The sequence below is a fragment of the Corylus avellana genome, chromosome ca3, assembly GCF_901000735.1.
Source record: "Corylus avellana chromosome ca3, CavTom2PMs-1.0".
Lineage (NCBI taxonomy): Eukaryota > Viridiplantae > Streptophyta > Magnoliopsida > Fagales > Betulaceae > Corylus > Corylus avellana.
Window position 1 is genome coordinate 14,561,751 of NC_081543.1, and position 18,956 is coordinate 14,580,706.

At 42.7% G+C, this 18,956-nt stretch overlaps 1 protein-coding gene across 2 annotated transcripts in view; it reads left to right on the forward strand.

The window, feature by feature from the left end:
• Nucleotides 1-18,956, forward strand: part of LOC132174762 (uncharacterized) — a 115,537-nt gene that overhangs the window by 14,334 nt on the left and 82,247 nt on the right. For both annotated transcript variants that reach the window (XM_059586428.1, XM_059586429.1), the window contains exons 5-9: nucleotides 13,449-13,543; nucleotides 13,621-13,738; nucleotides 14,132-14,233; nucleotides 14,329-14,517; nucleotides 14,608-14,768. In XM_059586428.1, the coding sequence (XP_059442411.1) occupies nucleotides 13,449-13,543; nucleotides 13,621-13,738; nucleotides 14,132-14,233; nucleotides 14,329-14,517; nucleotides 14,608-14,768 (665 nt within the window). The remainder of the gene's footprint in view (nucleotides 1-13,448; nucleotides 13,544-13,620; nucleotides 13,739-14,131; nucleotides 14,234-14,328; nucleotides 14,518-14,607; nucleotides 14,769-18,956) is intronic.

The window sequence follows — 18,956 nt, forward strand, 5'->3', positions numbered from 1 at the left end:
AACAAAAGGTTGCTCCAAACACTTTTCTCATGGAGGGTCTTGGGGTATTCTTCGCAAGCGTCAACGCTTGCGGAATTTATAGATCTCTGTGCATCTTTTCCAGTTTAAAGCTTGTGTAGTGGGCTCTTTTGTATACTTCCTGTGTACATGGGTTGCGCCCTTTGCGCTTTTTCTACATTAACTTTACTTATCAAAAAGAAAAACTTTAGAGAGATCCCTACCCCCCACCTGATTCCAGCAAGCAAGTAAATCAAGGAAACTTTGCGGCATAACCCACTCAATACCGAACAAAGTAAAGACATAGATCCATAGTCGAGCAACCACTTCACAATGAATCAACAAATGATCAATGGACTGTCCATTCATCTTATACATACAACACCATTCCACAACCACAATACTCTTTTTTCGCAAATTGTCATGTGTCAGAATTTTGTCGAGAGCCGCAGTCGACCCAAAAAATGCCACTCGCGGAGGCACCTTAGAACGCCAAATACTCTTCCATGGAAACACCTCATAAATTGGATTGGACAAGGCCTTATAGAACGACTTAACCTCAAACGTACCCTTCTTGGACGGGAATACGGTCTGCATTACTATGAAAAACCTTACAAGAGTACAACCGATCAAAGAAAGATAATACCACATCCAACCCCCAGTATGGAAGTTAGCTGGTCCTGCTGTTTTTATATTCCAATACTTTTGATATTTTAAGCCAGAGAGCTCTAAAGTAGTGAGAATGCTTCTTGATATTTGATGGCCTGAGCAAACAAGTATGCCGAGCTGCGCATAAATGCATTGAGTCCAGTGCTACGACCCTAAGAGCTTGGCCGTTCCTATCTTTCTGTATTGCATTTCGTGTGCTTGCAATTATTTTTTTCTAGTTTTTACACGTGCATGCATGCATGTGTATGGTGAACAAACCCATTTGCTTCTTTTTAATATTTTTCTAGCATCAATCAAAAAATAAAAAATTGTCACTTTATGTGGACAGGAATTATGTCTTTTTTATTTTTATTTTTTATAAGTAATTGTTGCATATATCAAAAAGCGCAAGCGCCACTAAGAACACAAAGAGTATACAAAGGAACCCAGCGTAAACCCACAGTAAAAAATTATTTTATAGTTTTTACATGTGCATGCATGCATGTGTATGGTGAACAAACCCATTTGCTTCTTTTTAATATTTTTCTAGCATCAATCAGAAAATAAAAAATTGTCACTTTATGTGGACAAGAATTATGTCTTTTTTTATTTTTTTTTTAAGTAATTGTTGCATATATCAAAAAGCGCAAGCGCCACTAAGTACACAGAGTATACAAAGGAACCCAGCGTAAACCCACAATAAAACCCAAAAAGACCCAAGAGCCTATAGAGACCAAGGCACTTTGAACCCGAAACAACCCATGCTCACGTAGAGCTCCCACACAAAAACCTCACAATACAAAGACATACCCAACAAACAACTTTATCCTTTGGCCCTACTAGAGCCCCTGCCCCTAGCTACAAAATTAATGGATGGACAAGAATTATGTCTATGCCACCAACACCAAACTGTTCTAGCCTTACATTGTTTTTGCTTACCTCATCTTTGTCCTTTGGGGCCCTCCTGGTTTGAAATCTTGTTGTACTACTATGTAAATGGTATATGTGAAATCACCAGTTATCCTAAAAGCTTAAGTTTATGGGAAATAATTTTTTTTTGATAAGTAATGATGATATAAAGCAAAGCGCAGAGGGGCGCAACCCACATACACGGGAAGTATAAAGAGAGCGCCTAAGAGGGAGAGAAATGAAAAAAGAAATTAGAAAAACTAATCTCTAAAGGAGCAAGACAAGCGGTCGTCCAAGAATAAAGAGTAAAGTAGAAAAGATGAGTAATTTTCTCTACAGTCCTAGTGGAGTTCTCAAAACATCTAGCATTTCTTTCGTTCCAAATACACCATATAAGACAAAGAGGGATCATCTTCCACACTACCGCGCTTTGAAAACGTCCTCCTGACCACCAGCAATCGAACATGTCCCTTACCCTGCAAGGCATGACTTAAAGCAACCCAAACCGACTAAAAATAGAGTGCCAAAGAGCACTTGCGATCTCACAGTGGAGAAGAAGATGATCGACTGACTCTCCGGTCTTCTTCCATATACAACACCACTCCACTACCACAAGGTTTCTCTTCCGCAAATTATTGTGAGTCAAGATTTTGCCTAGGGCCGCGGTCCACCCGAAAAAAGCCACTCGCAGAGACACTTTAGTACACCAAATACTCTTCCAAGGAAACACCTCATGATCAAAGTTGGACAAGGCCTTGAAGAGCGACTTAACTTCGAACTTATCGTTCTTAGACGAGGACCAACAAATACTATCCATAGTACCTATGGAAATCTTATAAGAGTATAACCGAACAAAGAAAGAGGAAACCATATCCATCTCCCAATCCTAGACTGGCCGCACAAAAATGACATTCCACTCGACAACCCCATTCCTCCAAGAAAAGTTATCTTTCACTCACGCTTCTTTGTATCTAGCAATACTGAATAGGGACGGGAAAGCTTGCTTCAAAGAAATTTTCCCACACCAAATATCATGCCAGAAACGAACTTTTGAACCCACTCCCACTTCAAACCAAATACCTTTGGCAAAGAAGTTCCAACCTTGTCGAATATGCTTCCATAAACCCACCCCATGAGAGCCCGAAACCTCCTTCGTGCACCACCCACCATCTTGGTCTTCATACTTAGCTTTGATAATCTTGTACCAAAGAGCCTCACTCTCATTCGCATATCTCCAAAGCCATTTCCCCAAGAGAGCTTGATTAAACTGATGCATCTTTCAATGCCCAGACCACCGGAGCGTAGGAGACGACAAACTTGATTCCAACTGAAAAGATGCAACTTAGGCTCATCTCCCATCCCTCCCCACAAGAAATCTCTTTGGATTTTCTCAAGCCTTTTTGCTACACTCATGGGAATCAAAAACAAAGACAAAAAGTACGTCGGAAGATTAGACAACGTACTCTTAATGAGAGTTAAACGGCCTCCCTTAGAGAGATACATTCTCTTCCAACCTGCCATCTGACGCTTCATCTTTTCGATCACATCATTCCACATAGTCATATCCTTATACGACGCCCCAAGAGGCAGACCCAAATACTTCATAGGCATATCGGCAACACTACACCCAAGGATATTAGCTAAAGCCCCAATGTTCTCCACCTCACCAATAGCCACAATCTTTGACTTTCCCAGATTAACTCTCAACCCCGGAACAGCTTCAAAACGTAAAAGAATGAGGCGCACATACTGGATTTGCTCGAGAGAAGCTTCACAAAAATTCAGAGTATCATCAGCAAATAACAAGCGAGAAACTACCAACTCCGAGAAGACCCTATCTCCCACCGAAAAATCAGTCAAAAGGCCTTGGTCAACCGTCGCATTCACCATCTTACTTAAGGCCTCCATAACAAGCACAAAAAGTAACGAAGAGAGAGGATCTCCTTGCCGAATTCCCCTCGAATTGTTAAAGAAGCCTTCCTGAGAACCATTCACAAGGATGGAGAATGTTACAGACGTAATACACTACTCTATCCAAGCTCTCCACCTCTCGCCAAAACCGCACTGATGCGGCAAATACAAAACAAAGTCCCAATTTACATGGTCATAAGCCTTTTTCAAATCCAATTTACAAAGAATACCTGGCACCCCTGATTTCATACGACTATCCACACATTCATTTGCAATGAGCACATAATCTAAGATTTGATGACCCTTGATGAAAGCATTTTGAGAGTTGGAAATGATCTTACCCAAAACAGTCCTCATCCTATTGGCAAGAACCTTAGAAACAATTTTGTACACCCCTCCCACCAAGCTAATGGGCCGAAAATCCTTCATCTTTACCGCATCCGCCTTTTTCGGAATCAAGGAAATAAAAGTTGCACTCAAGCTCTTCACCAATTGACGTTTACGATGGAACTTAGCAAAAACCGCCATAACATCATGTTTATATACACCCCAACAAGCTTGAAAGAAAGCCGTGGAAAAGCCATCTGGGCCTGGTGCCTTATCACCCTCCATACCTTTTACCACCTCCCATACCTCATTTTCCTCAAAATCTCTTTCTAACCACCTATTATCCTCCTCATCAATAGACAAGAAGGGCTGGTTATCCATTCTAGGTCTCCAAGTGTTTTGTTCCGAGTATAAGCTTTGATAATACTGCACAATGTGATCTTTTACCTCAGTTGGGTCGTCAGATAAGACACCATTAATCCGAAGCGCTTCCACACGATTGTACCTTTGATGAGAATTAGCCATCTTGTAAAAAAAACCGAGTATTTCGATCCCCCTCCTTAAGCCACAAAGCTCTCGATTTTTGACGCCAATGAATTTCTTCACACAGCAATGTATTCTCCAATTCTTTCGACATATCCGCCTTTCTAATCTTCTCCTCTTGAACTAAGCCTCTCGATTCTGCCAACTCATCCAACTCCTGAATTCCTCCCAACAACTTCTTCTTTTTCCTCCCAATATCACCAAACACCTCCTCATTCCACTTTCAGATCCACTTTAAGGGATTTCAGCTTATTAGCTAACACAAAACTAGGCAATCCTTCAAACGAATAAGACCCCCACCAAGAACTAACCTTGTCAACAAAACCTTCGGATTTAAGCCACATATTTTCAAATTTGAAACACTTATTACCTCCGCAGGGAGCCCCACAGTCCATATATAAAGGGAAATGGTTGGAGAGTAGGCGTTGAAGTTTTCTTTGTGACACCGCTGGGTAATGATCTTCCCAATCCGAGGAGAGCAAGAACCGGTCAATTCTAGACCAAATCTCATTCTCTTGATTATTAGACCAAGTAAATTGACCCCCCATCATCGGAATGTCCACCAAATTGTTCTCTGATATGAAGTCGGAGAAATCCATCATGCCAGAAGAATAATAAGAGACTAGAGCGCTCACTAGGAAACCGGACAATATTAAAATCCCCACCAATACACCAAGGAATCTCCCATACATTCATCAAACCAGCCAGCTCTTCCCAAAGGACCCTTCTCTCCACATCATCATTCGGGCCATACACCCCCCCAAACGCCCAAACCAAATTATCCTCCACATTTTGAAAGGAGCACGCCAGGGTGAAATGCCCCACACACTCCTCCTTACACTCAACCACCCTCTTATCCCACATCAGTAACATCCCCCCCGACAAACCATGAGACCCGTTATACATCCACCCCACATGTTGACCTCCCGAAAGACTATGGACCACTTCACGGGAAATAGCCTCCATCTTAGTCTCAATCAAACACACTATATCTACTTTCCATTCTTTCAAGAGACCCCTAAATGTTCTTTTTTTAAAAACTAGTCTTTCAAGAAGTGGAGGCGCTGGAACTGGAACCCCAGCGGTGGCGCGTGTAGGCGCGTCCCGCTAGAGCTCGGTTTTCTGTTTTCGTGGGATGCGTTCGTGTAGATTAGGATGGAGCGACGGTTTTCGGTGGAAGCTAAAACCTTCTTTTTCTCGACGAAGGCTTCGAAGCTTCGTTTGGAGGAAAGAAGGAAGGGTTTTGTAGGGCTTATTCTGGTGGGTCAGCAAAGTGCTTCTTGGTTGGCAGCTACGGTAGAAGAGGCGTCTCAGTCTCAGGTGAAGGAAGATTTCGTCAAAAAATTTAGCGAGGAAGGGAAGTCTTTGTCGGTGAGCGGGGGTAGTAACAAAGCTGGGAGATTCCTGGAGGTGGTTGCCTATCTGGAGGACGAACGGAAAGGTATCATCTGGATCCCAGAGGCCCGCTCTGGGCGGGGTTGGCGGAGGTTCGTGGTTGAGCTGCGTTCGTTGATGGCTGCGCAGGCGAGTTCTCCAGGGTTTTCGAATTCTGAGAGTTTCTCTCCGGGGACAAAAGATGGACGGTCTTTCGCCGAAGCGTTGCGCTCTTCTTCCTGCGAGGTGGCGGACATTGCTGGGGCGCGGCTTCTTTCGTCGCAAGAGATTGACTTGTTCCCGGTGGCGAGCTGTTTCGAGATGGGGAATGATGGAGTGGAAACACGATTCGCGATGGATTGTTACGAAATGGAGAAAGCTCATCCCTTGATTGAGCAAAGCTTCTCGTCTCCGGTGGCGGCGGCGGCGGCAGCAAAGTTTAGAAGGAACAAGGCGATGAGGCGATTAGGGTTTTTCTGCGATAAGTTGGACCGGATCCTTCGCGGGCTGGGTGAGAAGCCCAAAGGTAAGCGGATTAGGGTTGGTTCTTTGGGTTATGATGGGCAAAATTCCGGGTCGGTTTCCGGGTCGGCTGTGGTTCAAATTCCCGTTTGCGGCCCTGTTTTGGATCCCGATAGGTTCAGCGATGGGTTTTTGTTGCATTCGGTTAAGTCTTCGCCGGAGTCTCCTGGGTTTGCTGAGTTTGGACGGAAATCTGCCTCGGCGACTCCTGTGTCTCCGGCGAGGCTTTGGCGCAGTTTGAGGGATGACGCTACTGCTCCTACGGTGGTGGCTACTGTTTCTTCGGTGGCTTCTGTTTCGCCTGTGAATCATTTCTCTTTTCCTCCGGCGATTCCTGCGGTTGCTTCTACTTATCCGGCGAGGCTTCAGTGCAGGATGAGGGCTGAGGCTTCTGTTCCTCCGGTGGTGGCTACTGTTCCTCCGGTGAGGGCTATTGTTTCTCCGGTTTTCTCCTTTCCTCCTGCACCTGCCAAAGCTTTGATAGATAACCAAGTTTCCAAGTGTTATACACGGAGAGCGAAGGATAAGGAAGCTAAACAGCTTCATAAGGAAAAGATGCCGCTGGGGGTGAAGAATTTGGAATGCTCCGATAACTTTGAGGCTAGGGGCAGTGGCTCGAGTAGGGCTAGGGATGTGGGGTGATCATGTGTAGGGTTAGCCTTTGTGTAGGGTGTTTTTTGTGTAGGGTGTTTTGATTTCGGGGGTTCTTGGGTGGATCTTTTTAGGTTCCTTGTGGGTGCTCCTTGGGAGCTTAGGGTTTTATTCGGTGTATAGCCGCACTCTTTTATACTCCCTGTGTAATCGTGTGCGCCCTGTTGGGTTTTGATATATACATATTTACCTATCAAAAAAAAAAAAAAAGAGACCCCTAATCCTCAGCCTTTTTTTGAGGGCATTCAACCCTCTTACATTTCATGTGACGATGTTAAGCTTCATAATCCACCAATCGACCCCTCCCTCAACCCTTACCTTGCATAGTTTCCATCTGGCCCTTGTCAATAATACGAGAGCAACCTAACTCCTTTAGCTCCTTAAATCCTTTAAGAGCAAAATCATTGGCATAACAGCCTCCCAAATCAGAATTAAACTACACTCTAGAAGCTTCAATAGAATTGAACAAACCCGCCAACTCCTCCTTTTTCTCCTCATCAGATACACCAATTTTAGGGCAAAACTTGAGACAACTTTCAACTACCCAGCTAGAGGAATTCTTCTCTGACCCTAATTCCTCCATCCCATCTGTTTTTGAGATACTGTCCGCGCCTAATCCAGGCCCAGTAAACTCCGTCATTGGCACACGTTCAACACCTTTCTGTCCAACAGGAAGCGACGATCCCAGACTCATTGCCTCCCCCTGGGGAGCCTCCAATGAACAACCCCCTACAACCACCCCAGTATTCAGACGAGAAGAATATTCCGACAAAAATTGAACCTTGGCCGAGCCCAAGCACTTCCTAGCCTCGCCGGTCTCCAAAGGACACTCCAGCGAGCTCTGAGAATTCTCCGGCGGAGATTGCGTTTCCGGCACCCTCTGAGTAGATGTCGGCTTCGACCCAAGGATCCCTTTCCCCTGCCCACCAGCCGAAGAAGAAGCTTCTAGCGAGCCCACCAATGCTGCATCCCAAACCTGCGACCCAGTCTTCTTTCTCTTATAAGTCAGCAGAGTTTTACCCTTACCGGTGGGTTGAGCCGCGATCGTCGTACTTAGAGGGTCCTCGTTGCTAGGCTTCTCGCTGGCCAGAAACCCATCACCGCCCCAGGCAGAAAAGCCGAAAACCACCGTGGGTGCTCCTCCTTCCGCTGACCCAGCTCCACCTCCGGCTGGTAGGGCCCTTCCGGCCAACGGCGACATGCTTGCCGAGCTTGCCATGAATGTTCGCTGGCCCTTTGGGGCTTTCTGTGTCTCCAGCATCGGAATCAAGATGTCTGAGGATGTAAATCCTTTTGGTCCAACGTGATCTAGTCTATTGTTGAAGCCCACTCCTGGGCCCAAACCACCTTTGGGCTTAAAAGCCACTTTCTTCTTCACCTTAAGCCTTTTTTTTTGATAAGTAATGATGATATAAAAAGAGCGCAGAAGGGCGCAACCCATATACACGGGAAGTATAACAAGAGAGCGCCTAAGAGGGAGAGAAATGAAAAAGGAAGTCAGAAAAGGTAATCACTAACGGAGCTAGCTAGGCGGCTGTCCAAGAGTACAGAGTGAAAAAAAAGAAATGAATAAGTTCCTCTAAAGACCTAGAGGAATTCTCAAAACATCTAGCATTTCTTTCGCTCTATACACACCACATAAGACAAAGAGGGATCATCTTCCACACAACTGCACTACGAGAACGCCCTCCCGTCCACCAACAATCGAACAAGTCCCTTACCCTGCAAGGCATAACCCAAAGCAACCCGAGCCGACTAAAGATAGTGTGCCAGAGAGCTCTTGCAATCTCACAGTGAAGAAGAAGATGATCAACAGACTCTCCATTTTTCTTACACATACAACACTAATCCATTACCACAAAGTTCCTCTTTCGCAAATTATCAAGAGTCAGAATTTTGCCGAGGGCCGCAGTCCACCCGAAAAAGCCACCCGCGAAGGCACCTTCGTGCACCAGATACTCTTCCAAGGAAACGCCTCATGGTCAGTGTTGGACAAGGCCTTAAAGAACAACTTCACCTCGAACTTAACCTTCTTGGACGAGGCCCATCGAATATGATCCACAGAGTCAATGGTTATCTTACAAGAATACAACCGATCAAAGAAAGCAATGACCATATCCATCTCCCAATCTTGGACGATCCGCACAAAAATGACATTCCACTCGATAACCCCATTTCTCCAAGAAAAGTTGTCCTTCACCCAAGCTTCTTTATATCTAGTGATATTGAACAAGGAAGGGAAGGTATGCTTCAACGGTTGATCCCCACACCAAATATCATGCCAGAATCGAACTTTCGAACCGGCCCCAACCTCAAAACAAATACCTTTGGCAAAAAAGTTCCAACCTTGCCGGATATGCTTCCATAGACCCACACCATGAGAGCCCGAAACCTCCTTAGTGCACCACCCACCCTCCTGGTCTTCATACTTGGCTTTTATAATCTTATGCCAAAGAGCCCCATTCTCATTCGCATACCTCCAAAGCCATTTCCCCAAGAGAGCTTGGTTAAACTGATGCAACTTCCGAATGCCGAGGCCACCGGAACGAAAAGGACGACAGACTTGATTCCAACTTACAAGGTGCAACTTAGGCTCATCTCCCATCCCTCCCCACAAGAAATCTCTTTGAACTTTCTCCAGCATTTTTGTAACACTCATGGGAATAGGGAACAGAGACAAAAAGTAAGTCGGAAGGTTGGATAACGTACTCTTTATGAGAGTTAAACGGCCTCCCTTAGAGAGATACATTCTTTTCCAACCAGCCATTTGACGCTCCATCTTTTCAGTCACCTCGTTCCACATAACTGTATCCTTATACGACGCCCCAAGAGGCATACCCAAATACTTCATAGGCAAAGCAGTGACACTGCACCCAAGGATATTAGCTAAAGCCCCTATGTTCTCCACCTCACCAATAGGCACGATTACTGACTTTCCAAGATTAACTCTCAAACCCGAAACAGCTTCAAAACATAAGAGAATAAGGCGCACGTACCGGATTTGCTCGGGAGACGCTTCACAAAAAATCAGTGTATCGTCAGCAAATAAAGAATGAGAAACCACCAACTCTGAAAAGACCCTTTCTCCCACAGAGAACCCAGTCAACATGCCTTGCTCAACAGTCGCATTCACCATCTTGCTCAAGGCTTCCATAACAAGAACAAAAAGTAACGGAGAAAGAGGATCCCCTTGCCGAATACCCCTTGAACTGTTAAAGAAACCTTCCGGAGAACCATTCACAAGAATGGAGAATCTTACCGATGAAATACACCACTCTATCCAAGCTCTCCACCTTTCCCCGAAACCGCACCGATGCAGCAAATACAATACAAAATCCCAATTTACGTGGTCGTAAGCCTTTTCCAAATCCAATTTGCACATGACACCTGACTCCCCTGATCTCAAGCGACTATCCACACATTCATCAGCAATAAGGACAGAGTCTAAGATTTGCCGACCACCGATGAATGCATTTTGAGAGCTAGAGATGATCTTACCCAAAACCGTTCTCATCCTATTAGCGAGTACCTTGGAGATAATTTTGTACACCCCTCCCACCAAGCTAATGGGCCGAAAATCTTTCATCTCCACCGCATCCACCTTTTTTGGGATCAAAGAGAGGAAAGTTGCATTTAAGCTCTTCACCAACCTCTGTCTATGATGGAATTCTGCAAAAACAGCCAAAACATCATGCTTTACTACATCCCAACAAGCTTGAAAGAAAGCCATGGAGAAACCATCCGGGCCTGGAGCCTTGTCACCCTCCATACCTTTTACTACCTCCCAAACCTCATTTTCCTCAAAATCTCTTTCTAACCAAGTACTATCCTCCTCATCAATGGACAAAAAAGACTGGTTATCCATTTTGGGTCTCCAAGTACTTCGCTCCGAATATAATCTTTGATAGAACTGCACGATATAATCTTTGATAGAACTGCACGATATAATCTTTTACCTCAGTGGGATCGTCAACCAAGACATCATTGATATGAAGCACTTCCACACGATTAAGCCTTCTAGTGGTTTTTGTAACTTTGCCCTCCAGCCCAATCTTCTCCTTCCCTTTTGATGCTGATTTCTGCTAAACAACCAATTCTCTAACTCCCTGCCCAAGCCCACTGTCCTCCAGTAACTTAATCACCAAATCTACCTTTGTCAGCCCCACGTCACACTCCCATTTCAGTCTTCTCAATGACTCCCTAACGTTGAGGAGCTCGAGACTTGCATCAGAGTAGGTCTGCCCAGCATGGCTCCCCTTCCCCTCCCGTCCCTTCATGTGGTCAGGACTTGAAATCGATGCTGACCACGTTGTCGGCATTTGGGAACTACTCGCCGGAGCTCTAAACGACACCCCCATCCATAAAATTATTTCCCATATAAGTTTATGGGAAATAATTGATTTAATAATTTAATTAATCTTCTAACACTTCCTCATGTATAAGTTCAAACTTTGCCTTAACAAGTGAGGCCTTGCACGCTGAATATTTGATTGAAATTAGATGTAAATGATAGAGACAAGGTTCGAACTCAGAACCTTTGCTCTAATATGTTAAATTACCGATTATTCTAAAAACTTTTTTTTTTGTTGATAAGTAAAGTCAATGTATTAAAAAGTGCAAGGGGTACAACCCATGAACACAGGAAGTATACAAAAGAGCCCACTACATAAGCTTTAAACTAAAAATGACGCACAAAGATCTATAAATTCCATGAGCGTTGAAGCTTGCGAATAATACCCCAAGACCCTCCATGATAAATGTGTTTGGAGCACCCTTTTCTTCAAATCTATAATTCCCATCTCCCGATCCTCAAAACTCCGTGCATTCCTTTCTCTCCTTAAGGACCACATGACACACAAAGGGGTCATCTGCCAAGGGTGCATGACTGTCTGCTTCCCTCTTTGCCCTCTCCAACTTCCCAAACATTCCTTCAAACTCCCCGGCATCACCCATGTTATACCAAACAGCTGAAGAATCATATTCCATACCTCTACAACAACTTCACAATGCACTAAAAGGGGATCAATAGATTCGCCACTTTTCTTGCACATACAACACCACTCCGTCATAATGATGTTCTTCTTTCGTAGGTGATCCAAAGTTAAAATCTTCCACATAACCGCCGTCCATACGAAGAAAGCCACGCACAGAGGAGCTTTACTCTTCCAAATAAGCTTCCACGGGGCTGTATTAGTCTTTACCTTGTAAAAAGACTTCACCTCAAAAGTTTTCCTTTTCGAGGGAATCCAACTAATTTTATCTTCCCCACCATGCCTTACCGATTAGGAATACAGCATTTCGAAGAATCTCGAGACCTCCTCCAATTCCCAATCATGGACAGGCCGAATAAATCTTATATTCCAATAAATAGTACCATTTACTATCTCCATATTCTCCTCCACCCATGCCTCCTTTACACATGCTATGTTGAACAAGGCGGGAAACAAATTCTGCAGTGCTACCTCCCCACACCACACATCCTGCCAAAACAAAATTCGAGACTCGGTTCCTACCTCGAAACACACATGTTGCTTAAACTCATCCCACCCCCTTTGGATACTTTTCCACATTCCCACCCCATACGACCCTCCTACCTTCTTGGAACACCAATCACCTCTCATCACCTCATATTTAATCTCCACTAATTTCCTCCACCACGCATCTCTTTCACGTGCAAATCTCCACAACCATTTACCCAATAAAGCTCGATTAAATTGAATCAAATTCTTTACCCCTAATCCCCCCGCCTCTATAGGCATGCAAACTTTGGACCAATTTACCAAGTGGAACTTGAACTCGTCACCTTCACCTCCTCACAAGAAATCTCTTTGTATTTTTTCGATCTGCTTCGCCACAGTCACCGGAATTTGAAACAGCGATAAGTAGTAAGTGGGTATGCTAGAAAGCTTACTTTTGATCAACGTTAGTCGCCCACCCTTGGATAAATACATATGCTTCCACCCATCCAATTTCATCTCCATCTTCTCTATGACTTTATTCCATATAGAGGGGTCCTTATTATGAGCCCCCAAAGGTAGTCCCAAATATATAAACGGCATCGAAGCCACTCCACACCCAAGTATACTTGCCAATCCTTCTACATCTTCCACCTCACCTATAGGAGAAATCACAGATTTTGATAAATTTATTTTCAACCCCGAAACCGCTTCAAAACACATCAGTAAACATCTCAAGTTCCGAAGTTGTTCCACCTTTGGCTCGCAAAAGTTAATAGTATCGTCTGCAAATAGTAAATGCGACACTTCCATTACCTCATCAAGCCTCGAACTCACCGAGAAACTCGCAAAAGATTATTCTAAAAACTTAAATTTAAAGGAAGTGATTGATTGAATCATTTAATTACTCTTCTAATAGTATAAAGCTCAGCTGATCAGGCGAGGTTCATTTGATTTGAGTTATTATGTTCTTTGATACTTTTGTTCCTCAAAGTTCTATGTGCTCGCTCAGTCTTGATTTAAACTTGCTTTAACTATACTGTCTCTGATGGACATTCACTTGGGCTCAAATTTGAACATGCCTTATGCTTTTTGTTTTTTTCCTTGAAGAACAAGTCATGGGTGGGATCCTTGATCGGCACGATAGTTGGAAATTTGAAGCTTTTGATTTCAAATATTCACATCAGATATGAAGATCTTGAGAGGTGAAAAAAGAAAAAAAGATAGAATATTGATATATTACTTATTGACCCATGTTGAATCCTTAACTTCCATTTTGTAGCAATCCCGGCCACCCATTTGCAGCTGGCATAACCTTGGAGAAGCTCTCAGCTGTGACTGTCGATGATAATGGGAAGGAGACTTTTGTTACTGGGGGTGCGCTAGACCGTATCCAGAAGGTTCCTATTTTTTGCCTTGAAAAATTTTTGACTAGTGGAAAAGCTCTGGAACCATGTTTTTCTTTGTATATGTGCTTTTGTGTGTGGGGGTACAAGGCTGTGGGATATTTTTCCACTAATTTAAATGCTCTTCTAATTTTTCGTAGCAGAATAAGAAAGATTCTTTTATTAGCATATTATTATAAATTATTGTAAGCTTGATTTTAATGTTTTGAAAACCTAAAGAGCTGGTTGCAAGCATGCATTCATTTCTGATGAATCTCTTCCAAAAAGTAGCTTAGAGAAATTGATCAAAAGAAAGCATTTTTCCCTTGAGGAATAAAAGTTGGGTATGTGGCTCCATATTTATGTCTTTATTGCTGTCTTACTCTTTCATTCCTCATCATTTTACAGTCTGTTGAACTTGATCGTCTTGCACTTTATTTGGATTCTGATATTGTTCCATGGCATGTGGACAAACCATGGGAGGATTTGCTTCCTTCAGAGTGGCTTCAGGTATGTCCTGCAGTCTCTTTAATTTAGTACATATATATTAAGGTTTACTCTTTTGGCAGCCCAGTCATACTTGTATGGTTTACCATGAGATTCAGATATTCAGATTTGGTACTAAGAATGGCAAACCAGCTGATAGTCTTATTAAAAAGCATAATTACATTCTGCAACCGGTTTCTGGGAATGCGAAGTACACAAAGGTGCGGCAAAATGAATTTGCTGGTAGCACTCAGCCTTTGCAGAAAGCAGCAGTAAACTTGGATGATGTGACGCTCTGTCTATCAAAGGTTCATCTTATTTTTCCACTTCATCATGCTTTGTGATGGCAGTGGTAGGTATTAATTTGTCTGAATAAGTTGGGTATTGTTGTTTTGCAGAATGGGTACAGGGATATTTTGAAGTTAGCTGATAACTTTGCTGCCTTTAATCAACGGTTGAAATATGCCCATTACCGTCCAAATGTCCCTGTGAAATCGGATCCGAGGTCTTGGTGGAAGTATGCTTTCAAAGCCATTTCTGACCAGGTGAAGAAGGCAAGGTATCTACACTAATTAATTTTGTTGTTATGTCTCTTTATATTTAAGGTATGCAAGATGTGGCTGTCCTATGTAGTTATAAAAGGCAATGGTTTGTTAGCTTATCAAGGGAAATAAATCTTGGTGATGAACATTCAAACTCTATACTTGTCAAGAAAAGGGGATAAAAAAGCTTCAATCCTATCAGTTTGGAGATTTTTAAAAATATAAGGGAAAACTTCACAAAACCTCCATAAACTCATTACTATTGGGTTATGCCTAATTGAGTGACGAATTTGTTTGCCTGTTGGTGGTCGGTTGGTTGCTCTTGGAGTGCTGTCGTGTGGAAAATAGCTCATCTTTGCCTTATGTGGAGCCTCTAGAGAGAAAGAAGTGATCGAAACTTCGAGAATCAAGAAAGGACTTTGGAGGAGCTCAAGTCCTTTTTCTTTTATTCCTTTTTTTTTTTTTTTTACTTGGATAGCTGCTTTTTTAGCTCTTTTACTTAGTAGTTTTAATGACTTTATTGTTCTCTTTTCTCCTTCTACTTGAGCGTTCTCTTGTATACTTTATGTGTACTAGGGTTGCGCCCATCTGCGCCTTTTGATATATACTTCGTTACTTATCAAAAAAAAAAAAAAAAAAAAAAAAAACTATTGTACAACTGCTTTAGATCTTAATTTGCTTAGATTTTTTTTTTTTTTTTTTTTAATTTTTAATTTTCTTGACTTGTTCTCTCTTTTTAGTTTTTAATTAGTTGTTTTTCCTGTATACTCCCAGTATACTTGAGTTGTGCCTTTTGCACTTTTAATGATACTCCATTTACTTATTAGACAAAAAATCTGTTCTTATTTTGATTAAAATGGTTTCATGTATTTTATATCTTAATAATCAGTTTTTATTTTGATTAAATGGTTTCATATTTTTGTCTCACTCGTATGAGAAGATAATAGAGCTTTGAGTTGGTAAATTGTGCTGCATTAGAAGGTTATGACAAGTGGAACAGGTATATTAAGATCCACTTGTTGCATATTTTTGTTCATAGCACGAGCTTAGGAAGCTCGCCTTGTGTGTCTTATATGTAAGTGTCACCCAGGTTATTTGAAAATGGGATTCATAATCATTGCCCTCTATTAGACATTCATCTCTCTTTATAGAAGTGTTTATATAATATTCTGGATAGGACAGCTCACTAGGGACATCCCATAATGTATGTAGAATATATACACATCATATTATTCTAACGTTACCCCTCAAGTTGGAGTATATTTGTCATATAAGCCCAACTTGGTACGTAAATTCTAACCGGCTATGACATAAGGACTTGTAAACATATCACCAAGTTGATCATTAGACTTAACAAATGGTGTAGCTATGTCTCCATTCAGTATCTTGTCCTAGATGAAATGCCAATTAACTTCAATATTGTGTTGTGGAGATATGCTCATGAGAAAGAGGCATGGTGGAGAAAGATTCTAGTGGCAAAGTATGGTGCGGTTTGGGGTGGTTGGCGTTCTAGGGTTCCCCGTGGTTCGCATGGGGTGGGGTTATGGAAGTACATAAGTAGGGGTGGAGGTTGTTTCATTGTCACATTAGATTGGTCCCTGGATTTGGGTCCAATATCAGGTTTTGGGAGGATATTTGGTGTGGTGACATGCCTCTCAAGGATGCTTTTCTTGGACTTTTCAGTATTGCCTCCAATAAGGAAGCGTCTATTGCGGATAACAGGGAGTGTACAAATGGCTCTGTGCAGTGGAATGTTTCCTTCATTCGTAGGGTTCATGATTGGAAGTGGAGATCTTGGCCTCTTTTTACACTCTCTTGTATTCGCACTTGATGCGTGGGGTAGGGGATGATCGGATGTGGTGGATCTCTTCTCGTAAAGGTATTTTTGAGGTTAGATCTTTTTACAGGATCCTTGCTTCTAAAGATCCCTCCCCTTTCCCTTGGAAGAGTTTATGGCGCACCAAGACTCCTTCGAAAGTGGCTTTTTTTGCTTGGACGGCCGTGCTTGGGAAGACTCTAACCTTGGATAATGTTCGGAAGAGAGGTATTGTTGTGATAAACCGTTGTTGCATGTGTGAATCGGATGGGGAGTCAGTTGACCATCTCTTTCTTCATTGTGGGGTCGCGCGTATCTTGTGGAATGCCGTTTTCTCTCGGTTTGGTTTATGCTGGGTGATGCCTGGCAGTGTTAGGGGGTTGTATGATTCTTGGTGGGCGGGTGGTAAAGCTCGCAGTGCTGTTGCGTGGAAAATGATTCCTCTTTGCCTTATATGGTGCATCTGGATTGAGAGAAATGTTAGATGTTTCGAGGACTTGTCTACGAACATTGAGGATCTCACTCACTTTTTCTTGTACACCTTATTCACTTGGACTGCTGGTTGGCTAGCACCCTTAGTATTTAGTTTCCCCGATTTTCTTTTTATGTTCTCTTCTTCTTTTTCTCCCTCTTAGTTGCTCTTTTGTATACTCCCTGTGCACTAGGGTTGCGCCCCTCTGCGCTTTGATAATGCATATTTACTTATCACAAAAAAAAAAAAAAAAAAATGCTTGGTTCTTTCATGGAACATGGGATTAGAAACAATGAGCAAAGCAGCTTGATTATCTTGATCTTCAAAACAATGTGCATTCCTCTCTCTCCAAATAGTCCACATTAGACACAATGGTAGAAGGCCATCGAGAAGCCATCCAGACCTAGAGCCTTGTCTCTATCCATGCCTTTAACAACCTCTAACACCTCCTTTTCCTCAAAATGGAAATTCCAGCCAAGACGCCTCCTCTGCATCCAGAGAGTCAAAGGCAAGGTCGTCCTACCTTGGCTTCCAACTGTAATGTTCTGAGAACAAGGACTCGTAGAAATGAACAACATGGTCCCTAATAACAGATTGATTGGACGAAAGAGAGCCATTAATAGACAAGGACTCTATGGAGTTGAATCTCCTATTCGAGTTGGCTATCCGATGAAAGAACTTAGTACATTTTTCACCCTCCTTGAGCCAACAGATCCTGGACTTTTGTCTCCAACTGATCTTCTCTTGTAAAAGAGAAGTTTCCAACTCACTGATAATCAATCTTTTACTCTCATTCTTTTCGGCTACTAAACCTCTTCCTCCCTCTAATCGGGCATTCAGTTCTTTGACTCTTTTGTTAAGGGAGACCACATTACCAAATTCATGTTCATTCCATGTTTTAATATCCACCTTTAAGGCCTTCAATTTTTGAGCAAAGATGAAGCTAGGAGAGCCATGGAAATGATAAGACGACCACCAATGCCTCACCCTATCCACAAACCCATCAAATTTAAGCCACATATTCTTAAACTTGAAAGTTCTCTTGCCTCCTAGAATACAACCACAGTCAAGCAAGATAGGCAAATGGTCAGAGCACAATCTAGGCATCCTCTTCTAAAGCAGACCGGGATATCTGGCTTCCCAATCCGGAGACACTAGAAAATGATCAAGCCTAGACCAAGAGGAAATGTTAGACCATGTAAACGTTCCCCCTGCAAGGGGAAGATCCATCAAACCATGCTCTGAGATAAAGTCTGAAAACTCTTATCATTGCTGGACTGAGGCGCGCACCCCTCAGCCTTTCATTAGGGAAGCGGGTAACATTAAAATCATCACCAATGCACCACGGCAAATCCCACCAGCTAATAAGACCAGCCAACTCCTCCCAAAGAAAACGTCTGACATTATCAAGATTAGGACTATAGACCCTTGCAAAAGCCCAAACAAAATCATCCTCAACGTTTCTAAAAGAACAAGCAGCAACAAATTCCCCCACAAAAACTCTATCTCCGACCACCCTCCTGTCCCACATCAACAAAATACCACCTGAAGCCTCTCTGGAAGCAACATAACACCACTCAACATAAGGACAACCCCACAAATTTTTCACAATACTGCTAGAAATAAACTCCAATTTAGTTTCTTGGAGCAAACAATGTCCACCTTCTATTGCCTTAGAAGATTCTTGACCCTCATATGCTTACCACCCTTGTTCAACCCTCTAACATTCCATGAAAGGATCTTAGATTCCATGAAAAGATCTTAGGCTTCATAAATAATCTCTAAGAGCCTTCCCCTTTGATCCTATCCCGAGACACACTTCCACTATGCACATCATTATTAATGGAAGAGAATAAATTGTTGAGTTCTCGCGTACCTTTTTTTCCATAGTCGAAACTGAAACCCGCTCCTTTTTCT